General features: G+C 41.3%; 1 protein-coding gene across 2 annotated transcripts in view; it reads right to left on the bottom strand.

Annotated features, from left to right (window-relative positions):
* grik5 (glutamate receptor, ionotropic, kainate 5) overlaps positions 1 to 22552 on the bottom strand; it is a 97336-nt gene that overhangs the window by 16113 nt on the left and 58671 nt on the right. For both annotated transcript variants that reach the window (XM_085471755.1, XM_085471756.1), the window contains exons 6-15: positions 17905 to 18083; positions 17119 to 17172; positions 16174 to 16332; positions 15634 to 15786; positions 12299 to 12403; positions 9636 to 9743; positions 5504 to 5707; positions 4438 to 4551; positions 3767 to 3876; positions 3342 to 3515 (exon numbers count right to left, since the gene is read on the bottom strand). In XM_085471755.1, the coding sequence (XP_085327881.1) occupies positions 3342 to 3515; positions 3767 to 3876; positions 4438 to 4551; positions 5504 to 5707; positions 9636 to 9743; positions 12299 to 12403; positions 15634 to 15786; positions 16174 to 16332; positions 17119 to 17172; positions 17905 to 18083 (1360 nt within the window). The remainder of the gene's footprint in view (positions 1 to 3341; positions 3516 to 3766; positions 3877 to 4437; positions 4552 to 5503; positions 5708 to 9635; positions 9744 to 12298; positions 12404 to 15633; positions 15787 to 16173; positions 16333 to 17118; positions 17173 to 17904; positions 18084 to 22552) is intronic.

Raw genomic sequence — 22552 nt, 5'->3', positions numbered from 1 at the left:
TCAGACTCCTTGAAGCACAGGCTGAGGAGGAGGAGTGGCAGCAATCTGTCACTCTAGGTTATCAGTCAACTAAAAATTAATTCAAAAGCTTTACTCCTAACCTTGCACACCTTAATTGGAAAATACAAGAAAACTGTTTTATTTGTAGTCATCCATCGTCCACTTGGCCCTCTTTATAGCATTCAGTTCTCATTTCTGTTAAAATAATTATAATGGGTGATCATTCATGTAGATGCTGAAAATGACAGCCTCAACATTGAATTTAATTTATTATTAGATTCAATTTTCTTCTCTCAAAATGTAAATGAGCTCACTCACTGTTTTAATCACACTCTGGCTTTTGTCCTGACTTATAGCATAGAAACTGAACATTGAGCAGTATCCCCTGAAAACCCTCCTTTTGTTTTAATAACACTTAATAACACTTAGTGCGTTAAATAATAATGGACTACAGAGCACTGGAAAACAAATTCAGTGCACTGCATGTCTTTTGGAAAGTGCTGTAACAAAATATAAAGAAGTGCTTTCTTCTTTGTTATCTTCTTTAATGCTTTGTAACAACACAATGCAGAACAGCTACCCAAAATTTACTCCCAGAGCTTAATTATCTTGTTAATATCCTCACTGTGTATGGCCCTGATTACTGTGGCTCCTCTGTAAAGAAACCAACAAATCAGAGATGCTTGACTCCCTGCTATAACCCACAAACATACGCTTTAAAACAGATAACTCAGCTAAAGAGCTCACTAATCTAGAAATTCTTCACTTTGCATGGAAACACAGTTTGTTGCTCTATAAAAAGCCCTCTGTAAAGCTATTTGTCACAGATTGAGTAAAACAGGAAAATTCCAACCCTTCTTTTAAGCACTGTAGCCAATACTATGGATATTTATTTAGACTTTTTCTCTTGTAACAATCCTTCTAAACGAACTTCAGTCATTTCGTCCTTTAAACCATCAACATCTCTGTCAGTCTTCATTCTTACAAGACTTTCAAAGAGGTCTTACCATTAATTAAAGCTACAATTCTAAATATGATTAATTTAGCTCTATCAATAGGCTACGTACTACAGTAATAGTAATTAAACCTCTACTTAAAAGCCACCACTTGATCCACCTGTCTTAGATAATTATAGAACAATCTTCAACGTTCCTCTTTTCAAAATCCTTGAAAGAATAGTTGTAAAACAGTTAACTGATCATCTGCAGAGGAATGGTTTATTTGAAGAGTTTCAGTCAAGATTCAGAATTCATCACAGCACAGAAACAGCATTAGTGAAAGTTACAAATGATATTCTTATAACAGTGGACTCATCTCTGTGCTCGTCAGTGCAGCATTTTATACTGTTGACCACAAACTTTTATTACAGAGATCTGAGCCCACCTTTGCTATTATATACTCTTAGACATTGCTATTAGAAGATATAGCATATATTTGCATTGCTATTTAGATTAAGTCAGATAATACAAATCAAGTAGTTAAACTATAGGCATGTCTTAAAGACACAAAGGCGTGAATGATCTCCTAATTCCTGCATCTAAATTGCACTTAGCCCAAAAAATATTAGAAACATGTCTAACCAGATACTCAGGATGGCATTATCTTGGCTTCCAGTAACACTCATTTTTGACCATTTCTTTCCTTCAGGGCACATATTAAACAAACATGTAGGTCTTATCTGTTCATCTCTAAAATTAAAATATCCTGGCTAAGTGATGCTGAAGAATTATTCATCATTGTCATGTTTCTCAAGAAGTTCTCTAAAAATCCCCAGTTAATGCAAACCCCTTCAGTATGAGCACTAAGAGAGATCCGAAAAAAGTTTATAATTCTCCAATATCACCTTCTGTTCACTGGCTCCCTATTTAATTCAGAATTTAATTTAAAATCTCCCATCATAAAAGGCCCCATTATATCTTAAAGACCACATAATTTCATATTGTAACAGAGCACTTCGCTCTCAGACAGCTGGCTTTCTTGTGGTTCCTGGTTTTTAAAAGTAGAATGGGAGGCAAACCCTTCAGCTTTCAGGCCTCTCCTCTTTGGGACCAGTTCCCAGTTTGGATTCAGGAGACAGACACCCTCTCTAATTTGAAGATTAGACTTAAAATTTGCCTTTTGGCTAAAGGTTATAGTTAAGGCTGGATCAGGGCGCCCTGATCCATCCCTTGGTTATGGTGCAATAGGGTCAGACTGCTGCAGGACTTTCTGTGATGCACTGAGTATTTCTTCTCCATTTTCCATTTCTTTTCACTTCCCGTGTGTATTCAGCAATTCAAATTTGGTTTGCAATCTCTCCTAGTCTGTGTTTTTTCCTGTCTCCCTGTGTTCTCTTTCCCCTCAACCCCGAGCCATCGCGGCAGCCTTCCTGAGCCCAACTCTGCTAAAGGTTCCCTTCCCAATATCACAAAGTTCATGCTCACAGGGAGTCATTTGATTACTATGATCTTCTCCAAAGTACTGTATGGATTTTAACTTACAGTATAAAACCCCTTGAGATGTCTGATGTAGCGATTTGGTGATATACAAATTAACTTTAAATGATTTAAATATTGAACTTTACTAATATTGTATTATTTTCCTATTATCTTCACTGCTTCTACTGTTCAGTAGTTACTGTTTTGTGGTGGGGGTTTGTGTTTAGCAAAAACCCATGCAAGCATCAGCTATTCTGCTCGCTTAGTCTCTGTGGGTAACAACCCATTTTTATGCAGCCTTCTGGTGCAGCCAGTGTTCTAGGTTTTGGTGCTTGTCAGTGTTTTATAAATCAGATACGTTTTAAAAAGCTAAATCATCATCATAGCTATGATTGCTAATGGTTTCTAGATCGAATGATGGGAAAGGTAAATCCTGTTTTGTTCTCCACACAAACTACTGACCTATGCGCAACCAAATCCTATTCAAATATAATTGATAGCTTGCATTTGGCAACATGTAAAATGTATTAGAACATCATACAGTACCTTTTATACAATTTCTCAAAAGTCTGATAAAAAAGGCCAAAATCCCCTCAAGAAAAATACTCTTTGAATGCTGCTTTGAATAATAATCTGTGCCTGTGTTATAAAAAGAGAAAATCAATAAAGTAGCTGACTCCTTCTTCCTCACTCACTTCCACATCCAGCCGCGTCTTAAATTTATATTGTAGAAACGTTTCCCTTCAGCGGAGGAATCTGTAATCAGCCTACTAATGTCAACTCAGTATAAACAGCTTTCTAAACAGTGAAGGACAAACTTACGAGTGAAGAGACAATGAATGCAAGACATATTTCTGAGTAGGCGTGGACTTTATACTGGTTGACAAACACAAACAAATGCATTGTAATCATATTATAACTTACCACACTCCACTAACACATCTGGTGGATAAAGCTCTGGGCATTATTTCTGATCCCTGCTGCATGAAGCCTCCAACAGGGAACCACAAGCTGTTTCCCAGAGTGTACTGGTTTTCCAGCATGTCTCTGCGCTCACGAAGACATGGGTGAGGATTGTACCACTCGTAGGGGCTTAACCTGATGCGAAAAATAAAGGTAAAGTAAGGTGACCTCGAGGACAAGCTGCAACACAGTAATGTACCTCTGTCACATCACTCAAGTCATCTCCAATCAGTCACTCGACCTTTGTCAAAACTGTCTGCAGTAGGTTGCATAAGGTAAGAAATTTCAATATGTGACAGGTGACTTGTGTTCAACAAGATAAAAAATGATGGAGCTCTGATGTGAACTGCAGACAATCAGTACAGTGTGTGATGTAATGCACTGACCTTGCAGCCAGGAACAGCACACAGCTGACAGCCAGGTAGGCGAGCAACATGAAGAGCCAGACGGCTGGAGAGAAGGGATCGAGAAAGGAGAAATAACCGGGCTTCCGACCCTGGTGCATAGAAGAGAAGAAAGAAAAGTAGAAAGCTGTAGAAGCAGAGACAGATGGTGACTAATGGACATACAGGAAGCTACAATCTGTTAGAAAACAAGGTCTCAATGTCTCAGTTGTCAGGGAGAGTCCCCTTTGCACCACAGGAGGGCAGTGTCCTTCACTGCACTTTGATACTAAAGTCTGCAGTGCTAATGCTACAATCCATAAACACTCTGTTTCACAATGCCTGGTGCTGAAGCATACTTGGCTTAGATCCAAAGCCTCATTAGCAATGTAAAGCTGTTGCCCAGTTACAGCACACTGACTTATTGAGCAATATGAATTATACCTATAAATTTCAGTGTGGACTTAGTGGATGCAGCCTGCAGGATACTGCAGACATACAATCATCAGCTTCGAAGATAAGATTCCTTAAGCTTCATTTTAACAAGTGCAAGTTGTCGTTCTCTGTATGACCCAGTTGGCAATAAAGCAGTGAAGGTAAAAGAAATAAAATCCAGCACAAGATCTGTAGCGAGTATCAGCCAGTGTGTGCACAGGCCTAGATAACACCCTCACCAGTTGAACTCTGTACAAGATGCTGATCCCCAGGGTCATGAACGGCTTAGAAAAGTCGATAACTTTCTCTCTTTCTGATGTGATGGTGAAACCTGCCACGGCCAGGTCTGCTTTCTGGAAGATTTGTGAAGACAGATTTGTGGAAAGAGAGCGAGAGAGAGAGAAAGTGAATGAGAGGCAAGAAAAAAACAACAACAAATGGTCAGGTAGGAGTGCAAAATAGACGGACTAATGTAGCACTCTTCTTGTTCAAAATGTTTATTTGAATGATGAAAAATTAAAAGTTTGACTATGCACTTGAAAATACATTTGCAGAAACATACAGAAGTGCACTCTGCCTCACACCCATTACCCACCATAAAAATGAGGCTAATTGCGAGTAAGCACTGGGTGACTGGTCTTTCCACCTGTATAAAACCTTGCAGGTCTCTGGTTGCACTGCCTCCTCTCCATCTCTTCCATTAAAAGCTAATTGATGAACATGGACCGCTAATTAGAGCTGAGTGATCAGGCAGTGGGGAGGGCAGGGAGAGAGGAAGCGTGGAGAGCTGGGGGAGCACCAGTGTGGCATGCCCCACATGGGGACCACAGCCTGGTAATTGAAGTATACCGTATGGTAATTAAGCAGAGAGGGGCTCTCATTAGCCTGCCTCAACCAGAGTGTCTATCAGAGGCACACTAGGCCTGGACAGAAAGAAATGGGGAGGGGGGGGGGTGTTACAGAGAGGAAAGATGGTGCAGACGATTTTTAGGCTATGTTACCACTCTCTTTTGGGGAATTATCAAGTCAGCTTTTGTCCTAGATAAGAGTCTTACTCCCCTCTGAGGGCAATTTGAAACATGGGTAGTTACAGCAGAGTTGTGGTTTGGGGCTACAGAGCAAGTGTGAGTGTGTGTGTCTGGTGTGGCAGTGTGTGCATACATAGTTGTCTGTTCATTATACGCCTCCTTTTGTAGGGAAACTGCTTAGAATATTAGTGCATGTTTCTGTGTTTCTGGAGTGTGCATGTGCATGTGTCTGTGTTTGTGTGTGTGTAACACTTGGAGAGGGAGTGAGAGTACTCACCCTGTTGATTAGCTCTCCAACCATGCCAGTCCAAGAGCCGTTGGGCTCTGGGGCCCCATACAGGCCATCATCCACCAGCTTGATCTTGAAGGAGAATTTCAAGATGTCTGCCAGTTCCCTCAGCATGTCAACACAGAAGCCCTCATACTGGTCATTTCCCTGGAAGTCTTGGTAGTTGTCTTTACGCATCACATATGGGTTCTCCTGAACATGAGGGACACATGACGAGGTCTCAGTCCAAAACTATAAATATCTGCTTGATCAGAGATTATTTGCTAGATTAAAGCAATGGCTTGAAAGTTTGGGGGAATATGCTTATTTGCTCTCTGGCATGAAGACACACAAGAAAGGAAAAAAGTTAGAGTGTTAAGTCAGGATCACTACAGCCAAAGGGAGATTTATATTTCTATCTGCAGGATTTTATGTTTGATGACATAGCTCTGTTGTGGGCCATCCTTCATACACATATGTGGAACGTCAGAGGCCCGCAGAACAGCAGCAAGAACCTCAGCACAAAACAAAGCAGGCATCAAAGAAGAAAGATACAGCGCTGATTATGTCAGATATAGCATGAAAGAAAGAGAGGATTTGCTGAGGATTGGTCTGCAGGCTATAGTAGCTTCAATGGCGTGCCCTGAATGAAATAGCCAATTGGATGTGTAGGAGGGTGTCAGGTGAACAGTAGAGCCAAAGAGGGCCAGCACTGAGATCAGCTGATCTGCCTGGATCAGAGCTGAGTTCACTAAAATAAAAGACAGCTAAGCAAAAGGCCGGAAACACGATGAAACTCGCAATGAGTTTCACCTACAACTCATTCAAAGTTCACTTATATTGAGGTTTATGCAGAAAGATGACCACTGACAACATAATGTTAACTTATCTGCTATTTTGGTGTGACAATAATGGTGACAATGAAGGATCAAGTGAGTAAGCCCACAGTCACTTGGGCCTAGACCATATGGCAACCACCAGATGAGGGAAAATGAGTATTCCCTGATTCTCTTTGGCTCTCGGAGGAGGCGGACGCATCTTTCCCCCTCTCCCTCTCTTATCTTCCCAGCTGCTGCTTCTATGTGTTTGTCTAATCTCGTCTAACTCTAACCCTCAAAGAGTTTCCCAGTCTTGTTCTCTAAAACCTAAAGAATTATGGATTTGATCAACTGGTCCCGTAACGGAATTGACACCCTGCTGGGCTTGGAAGAGCCCGATTGTCCTGCGGAGACATTTGCTGCCGGATACTCGATGGTCGGTTGCGTCGTGTGTCTGGCGACACTCTCGATGGAGGACAATGAACGACATCTACCAATTTGGAACCACAATAACAGAGTTCGGGCTGATTGAAGCTGGCTTGGACCTGCTTGGTCTTGCTTATCAAAGAACAGGAAGCGGCTACAGCTGTTCAAAATCCCATAAGGCTGGCCGACATGATAGACGATTGGCAGGGGTGTGAGTACTCAGACTGAGTTTTGAACGCAATATGGATAAGATCTTGGAGAAGAACAACGGGAATTGAGATAATTGGTGACCAGTAACGGACATTAGACCAACTGTAAAAATTGGATGCAGTTGTTCGCACTAAACTCAAACATTCACCATCTCCACTCATGCAGCCCCCCTGGCGCCAGCTGAAGGCCTGCCAAGGTTGAAGCTGACTGGAACAACAAATTCTTCCCATGATAAAAGGATTGTTGTCAGAACTCTTTGTACCTCCTTCAAGGCCACCTGGGTCCACTGGACACTGTTGACCTTGCTTAGCCGGACGTGGTGACACTTCCTCTCAGCTGAACACGGACAAAACATGTACACTGATACTGATACACCCTCACTATCACCCTCCCTCCCCCGAATCCAACGCCTCCTCCCATGCTTACCCCCCATCCGATGTGGACACCGGATCAGCTGGAGGCGCAATAGAAGATTGCAGCGGTCCCAGATCAGCTGTACACACTGGAATACTCTTCCATGTTGCTTGTCTGTGTTTTATTGTGTTATGGTGTGTTGATACCTGTGGATTCCTGTATTATCCTTTTGTGTTACACATTTCGAGGTTTTTTTTCCCTTGCTACCTAGCCTGACCTGTCTCCCCAATGTGATGTTTGTGTATTGTATGTACGGTCGGCAAGGTCTGTCATCTCGGTTGTGGGCAACTGCAACTGACAAATAAAGGCTATCTCATCATCTCATCTCATGTCATTTTCAAGTGGTTGCTAGAAGTTGCCAAATCACCAAACCCAGCTCTGGGGGGAAAAACAACTTGCATTCTGCTGCAGTTGTAGTTCGCATGGAAGTGACGGACGTCCTACAAACACAGTACAGCTACTCTCCAAGCTGTAGTGAAACTGAAAAGTGGATGCAAGCTGGAAATGGAGTAAAAGTTGTGCCCTTTGAAACACGCTAACTGCAGTGCTGAGGCAAAACTTATTACTTTGAAGGCAAGCCATCTCTATTTCTGGTTTGTGTCAGGCTTTATCAAGCTGTACTACCGCTTGGTGAGTACAGTACTAGCAAGTATGTGAAAAGCTACAGGCATCCATGGCAACCTGTTAAGAAACAAAGTAATCACTAGAAAGTTTTTGGTGCACCATCTTCTTTGCAACCAATTTCATCCAGCAAAAGCCAGAAACCTACAGGAACTACAGTACAGGCAACCAGTCTGGTAATACAGGTTTCCCTAGCAACCAGTAGTTTTCTCACATCCAGTATGGTGGCGTAATGTGTCCATGATGTCATGTGAGAAACCTCAATACTTATGCTATGCTATTCTGCGCTAACTGGCTTTATATTTACTCCACAGTCACGTATGGTATTGTGTTCTTCGCAACAAGCCAAATAACCATTTTTCCAGCGACATGGGAATGCCAGCACTTTTCTATTAGGGAATCACAGACAATTTTGTAAAAGCCTGAATTTGTGTCTTCAAAGATAACTCTGGCAGTCATTTCAAATTAAAGGCACTTAAAAGAGAAGACATTTAACATTGTAATCATTTTACTTATCAAAAGGTGCATTAATTAGTTTTTCCTAACTGAAAAGGCTAGAAAGCTTTTTTTAAAGAACAATACACAGATGCATCTTGGGAATTTTAGAGTTGTTGTTCTTGGAGCTTGCCCAGTGCTAAAAGTCAAGATATCTCAGCTTGAGCAGAATCAATTTAGACCATTTTTATCTCCCTCTTGTGAGTCCCCTACAGTTATGAAAGTCCAATACTAAATTGGTTTAAAAGACATAAATTGGATTGTGGAAGATAGCTACAGACATAGGTAAGGGTAGAAAAAACCATTCAGTAACCACTGTCTAGCCACGAAATGGATCGACGCAGAAAAACCAGGGTATCAAGGGAAGGCAGGCGGTGTTCTTGCAGATCTGAGCAGTGCGCCAAATGTATTGACATAAAAAAAAAAAACAACAACAATTGTTTCATAAAGCTTGCATCATGTGTCTAAACCAGCCCAAACCCTCTAACACACAAACAACAGTGAATTTGTCTACATCTTGGGAGAATACAGCAAAATGGCTTTTTCTTTACTGCTAAACATCTTCATATCTGACACAACCCAAGAAACAGAAACAAGATGTTTTCTTTCCCTTTCCTTTCCTTTTTTTGTTCTTTCTTGTTTTGTCCTAAAGCTCGAGCTGCTTCAGATGTTTTCCATGTTTATTTTTAATTTCCCCCATAAACGGAGTAATGTTCGCTGTTATGAAATTTGGCTTCAACAGTTACGCATCATCAACAATCAACAGACTGATTTAGAAAAGGCTAATTAGCTAACACAGTGTGCTATCACAGGATGTTAACAGTATTTTAGGATTCAGTGAATTTGAATCTATCTTTCTGGGTGTTTCTTTCACATCTCTACACCAACCTGTAGATATCAATCATATGTCCAAACCCTACAAGGAGACAGCTTATTGGGTTTGGACATAATCAGTAGACCAGGACTGTAGCAGTCTGGTTTTTAGTTACACATCTCCCTCGGTGATCTGTCAGTTTCTATGACAGTTACAGCGGCGACAGCAAAATTATCAGAAACAGACCACAACACAGCACGAGCTCCGGAACAGCCTGGGAAGCAGCAAAAAAACAACTCTGATCTCACTAATGTGGAGCGTCAGAGAGCAGCCGTGACCTTACCAGTATGGTGGTGACAATGAGGGTCTTGTTTGCCAGCGTCTCTGAGACATTAATATCCAGACTGGTGGAGTTCATTGCCAGGGTGTTGTTTGAGTACCAGATACCGATCTAACATGAAGAAGAAGCGTGACAAAAAATAAGCTGTTATTGTTAGATAAATAATATACAGCAGCTGTTTTATTGTTAAAAACACCTTTTGCACATTTCATGTTTTGGGACTTGGGCTCCGCACTGTTAGATTCTGCATATGCATAACGAGTTAATTGTTCCCCACGGAGCCGTATATGTACTCGCAGTACTATGCACCACTTTGGGAAAAAAAGCTCCTGTTTATAAGCAGAGCAATGAGCTGGGACAAGATGGCAAAGGCGGTAATGAAAGGCATTCATGATCAGAAGTTCCACTGTAATTTTTTTTTTCCCTTACGCACACCTTTTTTAAATTGCATAAATACTGTTCCCATATTTCCATTTTATGGAGACTGTAAAGTCACTTAGGTACATAAGTGTGTGATTATGACCTAACCAATCCGCTGGGTGGAAAAGCAGCTCGCAGAGGCATTTCTTCAGGAGATATTACTGTACATCTTTCAATAGGTCAAAGAAGAGGTAATGACTCCACAGACAGAATCACAGCTTTCCTGTGACACTCTTTATCCTGCCCTGACATTTAAGAGGAGTTTTTTTATCTGTGATCCACCGCTGCCTGCCTGGAGTGTGGGTGCCGCTGTGCAGAGAGAGGGGAGGAGCAGAGTTAAAATGTTCATTACCTCGAGTTAACACTCAACTAAGTAAAAGTCTACCTCTAAGTATATGTAGCAGGTGGCATTTTGTGTTAACATGGAAAACAGCTGGCCAAGTGCAGAGCCCAGGAAGACATTAAGAGGAGGTGAAAAAGAAGTGTTTCCTCCAGCCAATGAACTGCAGCGTAATTCCCCCTCAGTCGGAGGCTGCAGTGGTGTGTATACTTCATTTAGTGAATGCAGGTGGAATGCACTTAGATTTCCACCTGCCCTCACCTTTCCTTCTAGCTTACTCATGTGGACTGCATTGTCACAATAATGTACCAAAATGCTCCTGAACACCTCATTTGCTGCTGGGCCTGCCAACAGTTTGGTAGCATTGTCCAACTAGCCTAAACTAATCTGCTGTGGCCTGTGCTTGACTAGTTCAAGAGATCAAACTCGAAGCATGAGACTTTAAAAAGTTATTTTTATTATTATTACAAATTCAGCAATTAAAAAAAACACTATTGCTCAATTATATTCATTGTCAAGTAAACACAGTGTTTTTCCTGCTACACATTGCTGTGTATCATCCACAATACTCAGTGTTTGCTTTCCAATAACTATATCTACATACTGCCAGTCAAATAAAGTTAAAGCAGGGGCACATTAAATATATGTTTTCACTTTTAGCATTAATTAGTTTGTTCCCATATTCTGGCTTTAAATGCTGATTAGAGTGTGCTGCTAAATGGTGCCTTCACTTGTTCCTGTGATTTAGAGCCACCATGCCGCCCCTTTGAGCGTGTCTCTGTTCGAGAGGACGGTTGTAGTTTGGTGCACACTGCTTGTCAGTGAATTCTAGTCTCTTTGAAGTTTTGTAATCTGTTGCTGCACCCTGGAGACCGTGCCAATGGTGAACCTGTTTTCTCTGCTCATTGATATTCCTTCTACCACAGTTAAGGCTGCACTTTGTTTAGAAAAACTATTCTGTACTCTTGGTTTGTTTAGAGTAGGAAAGGGAGCACAGAATTCATTTTTTCTTCATTTTAACAAGACAAGTTAGGTAGGTTTTGACACTTCTGTTAAGAGTGTGCTTTTTGTTTTAATTGTTTTAATTGAGTGTCCCCCGAGTTCTCCACATGAGCTGTGCTTTATTTGCATTTCACTGTGAAAACTTAGCTCATTAAAATTGCTAACTTCGGTTCTACTCCTGTCCAACATGGCCGTACTGTGAAGGTACATTTCTGTTGAAAGGGAATGGGAGATGATATTGATTCATGGCCCAGCCTTTAATGTACTCAAACCTATCTGATTGTTAGACTACACCTACACCTCTGATCCATTTCTGTGAAAAAAGATGAGCACAAGATTTTCAAGGAACCATCATTGATCACATTAGTGTAGCTTATTGCAAGCTACAATCCAGCTCAGAGTTCAATTAAGGACAGAGTCCAAATCAAATACGGATTAAAACTAAGCCTAAAGCAAATCCAGTTCTATACGAGACAAAAACAAACACCAGAGCAGAGCTGCACACCTGTCTGCTGTGCACTGAGCTTAAGGCAAATATCAAACACAGATTTTTGCAAACCAATGTCAAGCTATTGTTTGTAAACATAAAAAGAAAATAAATGTGTCGTTTATGACACAGAGGTTTTATATTTTTAGATCAGAAAACAAATAATCGAGCAAATCTTTAGGAAAATAGCTCCCGTGCTTTAACACTCCACATTTGTAATCAGTGAAATGTAGATTTAATTCAAACTGAAACCACTGTTCAAACATGAGCCGCATCTCAGATAAAACGTATATCACAGAGTAAAGATATGGTTGCTATCAGTGGAGGCTTTCTGAAATGAGACAAGTGACCTGTAACTAACCCAGAACCTGAGGGCAATGTGACCTGGCTGCTGCATGATAGCAGGTGACTTCTGACCTCTTTGTGGCCTCCTCTGTGTTTCTCCAGGATCCGCAGGGTGTAGTTGGTCCTCTGACCTTTGCTGTTAAACTCCACTCGCCCTGTCAAACCATCGTACTCCACCTGGCAGGTAGACAGAGAGTGAGGTGAGGAAGTATGACAGAAGCATGAAGGAGAGAAGGAAAGGTAAGAAAAACAGAGAGTGGAGAACACAGAAAACATGAAAAGATGTGGAGAAATAAACTAAGCCAGCATTCTGCATAAAGCAAACATACTTCTTCTCACTAGCGGTCATGGTTAGACAGAAAGTATCACCAGTGATCAGGAGGAAAGAGAGGGAAAAAGACTAAGACAGGCAGAGAAAACATCTGAGGCTGGACTAGACAAGGATGATCAGTTTTGGATCAACTAGGAGAAACTGACTGACGAGAGGCTCAGGCAGAGCAGCAGAGAGGGTCAAGAGCTCTCTAATAAGACTCAGACCTGCAGCTCACAGCTCAGCTCCCTCTCTTCAAAAGCCAGGTGCTGGCACAGTAAGCGAGAACTATGATGAATGGCGCAGCGCTGAAGATGGAGCACACCATGATGTTGACTAACAAAGACAGATGTCGGGCCGGTGGGGCGGGGGCAGTGAGAGATGAGACTCGAGCTGCCTTGACAACAGGTCGTCGATGAGAGAAACAGACGACCAGAGATGGGAGATGACAAAGAACAACAAAACACAGAGGTTACATGCAACATGAGATGAGGATGATACACATTTCAGCTGTACTCTTCTCATTTATCAATATTTCAGTTAAAAGAAAACTAAACAAAATGACGAGTCATGAATAATTATGAGTCTTTTCTGAACACATGCTGCTAATGCAATCCCTTCTCAAGTGGTAGCATCTTTGCTTTTCTCTGCTTTTAATCACTATGAAGAGGAGAAGCCATCATTTTTATCTGTCTGTTTCTTTTGTGTGTCTTTATGGTAAAATGTGATCTTGACGGTGTAGAAACTGCTGTGGCGTGTCTTTATACTACACCTATGTTTGGAGATTGAATAAGTCTATTTATTGGATTTTTCATTCAGTTTTTTTATATGCTACAAAGTACCAAGTTTTTGTAGCGAGTTTTTGGAGAATTTTGTAATTGTGGGTCTTTACACAAACACAGAGGCTTTTAAATCAAACATTCAATACGTGACTAAAGTGCAGACTTTCAGCTTTAATTCAAGGAGTTTAAATAAGTATTACATTAACATTTTCAGAGGTCCAAAGGTAACTGGATGCTTGACAAGCAGTTTTCATTGCCAGATGAGCCGTGTTCCTTTGACAAGTTAAGCAGATAAAAGTGGAGGTTGATTGTAGTTTTTATCCGTTTTCTTGAACTCTCAGTATGAGGTCCAACGAGATGCCAATGCAAGTCAGAGAGGTGATCTGAAAAAGCATCTTTCTTTGGCCATAATTTACATCTAATGTGTGTATGGAAGTGTGTTTGTATTAATGAATGCAAGACCGAGTGTTTGACTACGTGTCTGTATGCTACAACATTCATATTTATCTTTAATTCATGGTTTTTATTCGAACTGTGAAACACTTTGCAATGGTAAAAAGTGCTATAAAATAGCTATTATTGTTATTATTGTTTTTATTACTATTATCATTATTAATAATAGGCCTGAAAGACAGATAAAGTAGATGAGCATATTTTTTCCTTGGTTAAGAAAAGCAACTTCACAACATCAAACCAATCAAGACAACTCTTGAGGAAATAGCCGTGTCATTATCAAAGACAGAATCAAGAGAGACCTTTGTGAGGGTTTACAACAAGCTGCAAACTACTGGTTACACTCAAGAACAACAAGGCAAGATTGGAGAGAAAACATCTGAAAGAGTTTGGTTTGAAAACCATTCTACAGACTGATGAAACATGAAGAACTTGTTTCATCAGTATTGAAGAGAGAAACAGCTCATCATCTGAAGCATACGACATGAGCATGCATGGCTGCCATGGGAACCACATTATTGGTGTTTATCGATAATGTTACTGCAGATAGAAGTAGCAGGATGAATTCTGAAGTGTACAGGGCTACGCTCTCTGCTCAGATTCAGTCTAATGCTGCAAAACTGATTGAACGGTCCTTCACTGCGCAAATGGATAATGACCCGAAGCAAACTGCAAAAGCATCCCAAGAGTTTCCAAGGCAAAGAAATAGGATATTTGTGAGTAGCCAAGTCTCCAAATCTCGTGATCACAGGTCATCAGAGCAGTGTTTCAGTCACTGAAGGTAAAACCAAGTGCAGGGAGCCCCACAAACAAGCAGCAAGTGTAGGTGGCTCCAGATAAACCATGGCAGAGCATCCCGGGAGGGGAAACACAGCATTTGGTGATGTCCATGGGTTCCAGATATCTGGGAGTCAAAGGATTTTCAGCCATGTATTAAAAGCAATTCTCAAATTTGAAATTGTGTTATTTGATCCAATTATTTTTAAGCCTCTGAACAAGGGGAACTGTGTTTGACAGTGTCTGTAATTCCTAAACAATTAATGTGACATTTGTGTTAAGCCCTGTGAATTAAAGCTTAAAGTCTATACTTCAATCACATTTTAATTGTTTGAATTAAAATCCACTGTGGCGGTGTACAAAGACACAATCACAAGAATTGTGTTATTGTCCAAATACTTATCAAACTAACTGTTTGTTGTTGTTTTTCCCCTGGGAGTCTGTTTTTCTCTGTGTGTGTTCTCCAAATGTAGTCTTGGAGAACTCAGCTCTAGCAGAAAACATCATAAATAATTTGTTCAACACTGTAACCTAGTTACAGGCACAAAATGTGACAGGTGTGTGTCTGAGATCAAAATCCACATCGTGAGCAGCGAGTGGGGTGGATCATTAACGCGCTGATGGGAGCGGCAGATGGTCACAAAATGATATTTCGTTTTTGCTAACCAACATTCCCAAACATTAAGAGTCAGTTTAATTTCACATAAGGAAAATCCTCAATTTTTTATGGCTGGAAACAGCTCATATTTAGTCTTTCCAATAATTAACTGGCTATAAAAATTATGGTAGGTTTATTTCCATCGACTCAGTACTCCAAGTGTGGTAACTGTTTCAAGCTCTAATTGAAGATGTCACCTGAGGCTTTGTAGAATAGCAATTTTAAAACAGTATTTTCTGTGTTTTCTCAAGTTTAACCTACTCTAAAAATAAATGCTAATTGCAGCAACACTAATCTTACTAGCGTTAATAAATAGGAGTCGCAGTTTACTCAAGGATGTTAAGAAAAGCGTGAATGTAAAAAGAAGATTAAACTGATGTTACATTTTGTTTCCTGCTTTGGACATATAGTAAATATGGAGCTTTACCATGCGCAGATAGTTCATAAGACTGGTCCCGTGTTGCCAGATCTGAGGTGAGGTGCAGCTGAGTGGCTTCACTCCAATTTCCTGACTGCGGTTCAGTTCCCTCACTGCCCCCACTACCACGTGCACAGCGTCAAACATCAACGCTGAAGAAAGCTGTGGAAGGTGGAGAGGGGAGGCGGGGGAAAAGTGAGATGGATAGAAACAAGAAGAGAGAAAGAGAAAAAAAGAGTTAACGGGAATTAGAGGTGCAGAGAGGATTGAAAGATTAACAAGGAATGGGGGGGGGGGGGGGAGAAGGCAGGAAAATAAGAAGAGGAGGGAAAAGATGTAGAGGTTCGAGTAAACCAATGGGGAGGAAACAAAGATGGATACATCAATACCCATTAAATACAAGCAAAAGACTAGCTGGAGTCGTTTAAGTGCTCCATGAATCAGTGTGAGGAATAAAGTAGCTTAATGTTGTGTGGCATATAAACAAAGCATTAAAAATTAGCTCTAATAGCGTGCATGCATGAGTACTCATGGGCTCGAGATACTGACCGCAGGGCCGGGGTACGTTAGGTCACAGCCCTCCCTCCAAGACAGATTGAGGCTCCTGATGAACTCCAAATAGAAGGGATGGGTGGTGTTAAACATGGAGAAGCCGACAATGTTGGACTGCTCATCGACTATGTCATCCAGTCTCAGCAGGGGGAAGTCCTACAGAGGAAGAGGAGGAGGAGGAGTGGGGAGGGTGTTTGCAGGAAAAAGAGAAAATTGAGGTGTGTGACAGGGTGATGTTGACAGGCTATCAAATCTTAGCACAGAAGAAAAATACTGTGCAATAGAAGAGGGTGGTAAAGAAAAAAAGAGGCTACGGGGAGTGACAGCATCTAATCTCTGATGGAGAGCTAGAAGAAAAGCGGAGACTGAGATACAAGGAAAATAGAGGTTAATGGAACAGAGTTTTCTTTTCTTTTTTTCAAAGTAATATGCATACAAGTACATCTAAAAGCACAGGACCACATCCCGCACAGAGGGCAGAGAGAGGAAAGTGAAAAAATAAAAATCAGACGCGCAACATAAAATGGTACATTTATTCAAACGCTTGAAAAGGAGGGGAGCATATCAAGGAGAAGGATGAAAACACCGCAAGCTTCGGGAAGGTGGCGGGTGGCAGAAGAAAAAGGGCACATCACATCTGTCATCACCTCCACCCCAGACCCCCACTTTATTTTCTCTTTTCCTCCCACCATCCTCCTCTGCACATCCACATCTTCATACAGTAATTCGTTTTTCAAATGTCTCCCTCTTCTTTCTTCTTCGCCTCTCTCTTTTTTTCCCTCACCTCTCTGTACTTCCACCTATTGAGTACTTTCTTCCTGTTAACACCTTTGCTGGCTCATAAAGGGACAGAAAGAGGAGGAAAAGCAGGAGAGAGGAAGGAGGAAAAATGAAGGAAGAGAGGACAGAAGAAGGGAAGGGGAACAATTTGCGTACTCTTACCATTGTGGTGAGGATGTACTTATAAAATGCTGATGTCATCCCAAGCTCTGACGCCTGCGAGACAAAAAGAGAGAGGGAGAGGAAATAAGATCAAACAAGTGGAGAATGCGGAAACGGTAGAATAATGGAGGATATGGACGGATTGATAAAGGCAAAGAGGGGGCAAAGGAGGAGAGCTACTGGACAGGCAGAGAGGAAAGGAAGCAGTCGGGGTACAAAAGGGGAGAGGGTGTGAGGGAGAAAAGTGGGGAGGGGGTGGAGAGAGCATACGTTAATCACAGTTTTACATCATCAGGCTAACACTAGGACATTTCGCTGAGGGCGGGCAGCGGCTCAAATATACCCAGTAAAAACATCCCATACACATTCAAGCCATGACTCACTGTGCTGGCTATCGGTGTTACAAGCCGTACCATGAATCAGAACAAGCTTGGGTAACATCCCAGCAAAAGATGTTCTTTTGTCAAATACTTTCATAAGAATGTAAGTGATCGTTGCTGGCAGACACGCATAAATATTGTTCCCTATGCAGCTCTGGAGGGCAGAGAAGGTAAAAATAGATGTTAATTCAGTAACAACAACAAATGTGTAGCCTGTGGAGCTCCAAGCGAGTTGTTTTATTATTTTACAGATGGTGAGCTCCGCATGCCCTTCATGTGGGTACATAAAAGAGAGATATACGCGAACCCCCTTGAGACATACTGCTTGCACTGTATGCAAGAGTAGCTTCGACTCCTGAAAATGTGTAGGTGGCTCTGGGGAACGTATTGACGTTTGCGAACTCACCTTCTTGAGGATGAGATAGGAGACGGAAGCGTTGGCGTCAATGATGATCGTGGCCACTTTGTCGTCACGGATCTCCTTCAGCAGAGGCGTAGGGTCCAGGTTGTCATCTAGCATCCTGACTGACAGGGTCTCCCGGGAGATGAGAAAGCGGCGAACCAGTTCCTCCAATCTCAGCAGGCCTGAGGGAGAACGAAAACAGGGACGAGGCGCGCATCAGTGTCTGTATCAGTAGATACGACTCGTGTTTTTCAAAACGTAACCAATGCAGGACATTTGAAAATCTGATTTATCCTGGAATGGTCATATATTAGTGTCTCATTGCAAAGCATGATTGATGGGTTGTCTAAATCCCCAGGAAATGAAATATCATTTAATATGAAGTCTGCCGCGTGTTCCAATTAACCATATCTCTCACTAGGACTTATTTTTTTTATCTATTGTAATTCCGACAAAAAAGATTTTTCTTATCAGCTCTGCCTTGTTTGTTTGTTTCCCTCTTAGTTAACAACCTACTTGACATACGGCATTTTACAGAAATATGGAGAAGAATTATGCGGAAAACAAGTGATTTGTTTTCGATGCTGATAAGTGCCACCGTGCTCTCGCGACACCTCAACTGTGACTCAAAGGTTGCATTTATTTTCCAATAAATCTATGACTCCAGATGAATCTGTCAGCTCAGGGTACGTCTGTTTACACCCAGGGATGTTCGGGACAATTGTTATGCAGAGGTTATTCCATCAATCCGGACGTGCATAAAAGATGCAGATATGCATTTTAACAAGTTATGGGGATTTGTGTTATTTTTCACCTCTATCTTCACTACATGTAGTTAGATTTTATATTTACGGTGTTGTGAAAAAAAATCTTGAATCAGCCCTCGTTTCTTTATGCTTTGCTTCCAAGGAGATAGACTATCTTGTAATCTGCTAACATGGTTTTCTTCAATAATTCTCCTGAAAGTCCTTTGAAGTTTTTCTTTGGACATTGGCTGCTTTGTCACTCGTTTTCAGTCTAGTCCTTGTATCTGGGAGCTTTCACATGAATGTTTTTTGTTACTTAACACACACCTATGAACCATTCAAACCATTCAAAAGACTTCTAACTCATGTCCAGATTAACAGACTCAACTTTTTGGGATTAGCAAAAACTAATCTTAAATTGTATCTTTAGGCACTTTGTTGGCAGCCTGACACAACAGCACAGAAAATCGTTCCCATTTGTCAGGTAAACCTATGAAACATGGCAAAGATAACATAGTTTGACAGGCATAAAATTGTATTTTTGTACCAACAGTTTGATTCTTAATGTCAGCATGGTGTGCAGTGTGTCCTCAAGAAAGATAAAGGAAGTGGAGGACTAAAAAAACATCTCAAGCTGATGAACAGTACCAGAGAGTCATATTGTTAAGAAATTTTAAAAAAAAAATCCATCAAAGATCTGAACCAAGACCTGAGAGATGAAGCTGATCCATCCACTGTTCACTGAAGCCTCGTCAGAAATGCCGTCAGTGGATGGGTGGCTGTCAAGAAGCCATACTTAAAAAGGTTAAACAAGGCTGAGGTACAACAAATTACTCAGGAATGGACTGAATATCAGTGATAACAGGTCTTGTGGAGTGATTAATCCAAATTTGAATTTTTACCCAGACAGAAAAACACACAATGGCACGCTATCAGTCATGGACTGGCCTCCCCAGAGCCCACACCTCAACATTACTGAAGCAGTGTGAGGTCAGCTTGGAAGAGAGAAGAATAAAAGGTAGCCAACATCCAAAGAAGAACTTTGCATGTCCTCCAAGAAGCCTGCAGAATTATTCCTGAAGACTACTGAAAGAAATCATAAGCTTGAAAGTGGTCACACTAAATATTAACTTTAAGCTCTCTAGAATTGCACAAACTCAATTTTGCCTCATAGACTTTACGTTATCATGTACTTGCAAAGATATATGTGCAACATACATATGCATATACTCCTGAGAACAGAGGGAAAACAAACCTTCCCATTGAACCTTTAGGTGACTTAGGGGTAGGGTAGCTCAATAAGGTCAAAAGATACAACCCAAAGAGGACATAAATGAATAGGCTGGTTCTCGGGATGTATATGAGCAACATATGAATACATATGTTTGAGCAAATCTCTGCACCTATTTCCCATTTTCCTAGCAACATTAAGTAATGAGGGGTGACTCAAGACTTCTGCACAGTACTGTATGTTTTCCTCGATAATATTTTAACAAAACTGATAAATATTGATAAAGACCATAAATGGATTGATGCATTTAAATGCATCATACTACTGCAACCAGAAAAGAAATGCAGTTATCTGTATATAAATCTATATCGAAAGGATGCAAAACCGAAAGCCATTTGTGCAGTCTATGTTTCTGCAGCAGGAGAACATAACATAACTCATATACACACACACACACACACACACACACACACACACACACACACACACACACACACACACACACACACACACACAACTTGGTTCTTGTGAGTCTGCCTCAATAGAAATTTATTTCTGTTCAAAGCCCTAATATTCCCAGACAGGTTTTAGGTATCCTCCAAAATTGATGGACGCCATCAACCAATCAACATGACAAATTTCCGAACATTTTATTAATAGAATAATAAATTCAGAAGGTCGTGCAGCCTCAGCAGAGTTATGTGCTCTTTGAGTGCTTTGTAATGCACTTTGCCTGCGTTGTCTCATCCTTCAGTTAATGCTTTTCGGATCTCTGCGTAATGTACACTATGCACTTTGAGTACAACAGCATGTGCTCGAAAAATGGAAAATCTTACACTCCAATAGCAAAACTGGACATGCAATAATCATGAAAACCTATGGCAAAAAAAATAAAAGAAGATGGGCAGAAACAGAAGCTGAAAGACTGGAATAAAGTACTTAAAACACTTCAAGCAAATTCCTCTTGAATATGAGTCCAACCAATGTCAAGACTCACTTGACAACATGGGTGGAATAAGCCTTTACTAGAAACTCAGCTCTGATGCCTCCTAATTGTAATTCCATAGTAAAGAACCCCTAGCTATGTAAATAAATGGTGGGGCAGGCATCTGTGGGACAAAGGGAAGGGAAGAGAAAGGAGCAGAGGAGGGAAGAGGTAGCACACAGAGCCCTTCAGCAGGAGAAAGCCTCTGTAAGCAGTGGGGTAATCACTGAACCAGGCCAAAACTTTAATTAGTTTGAGGAAGGAGGGGGAAGAAGAAAAAAAAATCAATGCACTTTACAGCTTCCTCTACTCCCCTCTCTCACTTTCCCTCGTTCACATATTCTCTCGCGCAGAGAAGCTCTAACCTCTCTATCTCTCCTGTCTTAGCCCTGTGCTCTAGTTACTTCTCTCTGTCTTTATCCATCTTGCTCCAACACTGCCACCGTCTTCTGCTCCTTGTGCTCAGTCTCTCCCTCTCGCTGTCCTTAACCTCATCCATCTCATGAAAACTGCATAATGGAATTAGGCTCAGATAGCAAGTACTGACCCAGGCACAGCGAGAGAAGGATTCATCGGAAATGACCCAAAAATCTCTGACTCATTTAACAGAATATCTGGCTAAAAGACGGATAAATTAGATTAAAGCCATTAGGACGCTGTTGCAAAACTGACCCGATTCTAAATACACGCCTTAATTAGGATCTGCATCTATGGTGGGTGTAAGCAAAATGTGTGACTTTGCGCATTACTTACTTTGCTGCCAAAAAAATAAATAAAAAATAAAAGACAGAATTCACTTTACACTGGTGTAAACATGATGAATAAAACAAGTGGGCTGAGCGGTAAACATTGTCTGATGTTTAACCTCTGCAGCGCCACAGCAGAGCCGCCGCACACAAAAGCACACGCTGACATTCATACAAGTAACCCAAAACCCACTGCCTGTGTGCAGACACACACACACAAACACAGTCCTGCGCTGCCGCACATGTACAGACAAAGTGAACCAAACACTCAGAAAAATGACATCAAACACACACAAACAGTGTCACATACACACCCACACAGTTGTTCAGAGTGTGGAACAAGCCTGTTGAGTGGCAGTTAGCACCTATTCGGCAGCCATGGCAACCAGCTCCACGGCGATAGATAGCGCAGCCAAGTGGGTCAGAGTCTGTGAGTGCGATAACCTTGTAAAGATCACCTTCAAGCCAAATATGTTACACAAAAATGCACTCTTCAGTTCCTCCACCAATAAAAGCTGTGCATTTTGACCCACACGGTAACTATCAGGCGATCTGCCGCCTCTAATTATTATGAGAGAAAAAGCCCGGTAAAAGACAAGGCTCTTATCTACCCATTCAACAGATGATCGAAACTGAAAAAGGTGTCTGATGCCATTTCAAAGCTCTCTTGGTTCAATGAAATGACAAGTCCACAAGGAATTCAGCTTACTTTCAGGAAACCAGGGGACCGCTGGCTAACTGCTGGAAAGATAATGAAAGCATCTCAGTGATTGAATCAATTTTTCATAATGTCAGAGCTTTTTGTTTGTCAAAACTACCCTTTTAACACTGCCGAGGGATGTGTTCAGACTTCAGTGGTCCCACTAATTCTTTATGTAAGTGCCCTTCTGTTCTTGGACGGTTTCGCGTGGCTGGTGTGAGGAGTCAAAAGCTGCAAAACAAA

Source organism: Copadichromis virginalis, linkage group LG11, assembly GCF_057382275.1.
Source record: "Copadichromis virginalis isolate Kocher_CV1m ecotype Utaka linkage group LG11, C_Virginalis_male_GT1.1, whole genome shotgun sequence".
NCBI lineage: Eukaryota > Metazoa > Chordata > Actinopteri > Cichliformes > Cichlidae > Copadichromis > Copadichromis virginalis.
Note: the sequence above shows the minus strand (reverse complement) of the source record. Positions and strands in the feature narration are given on the sequence as shown.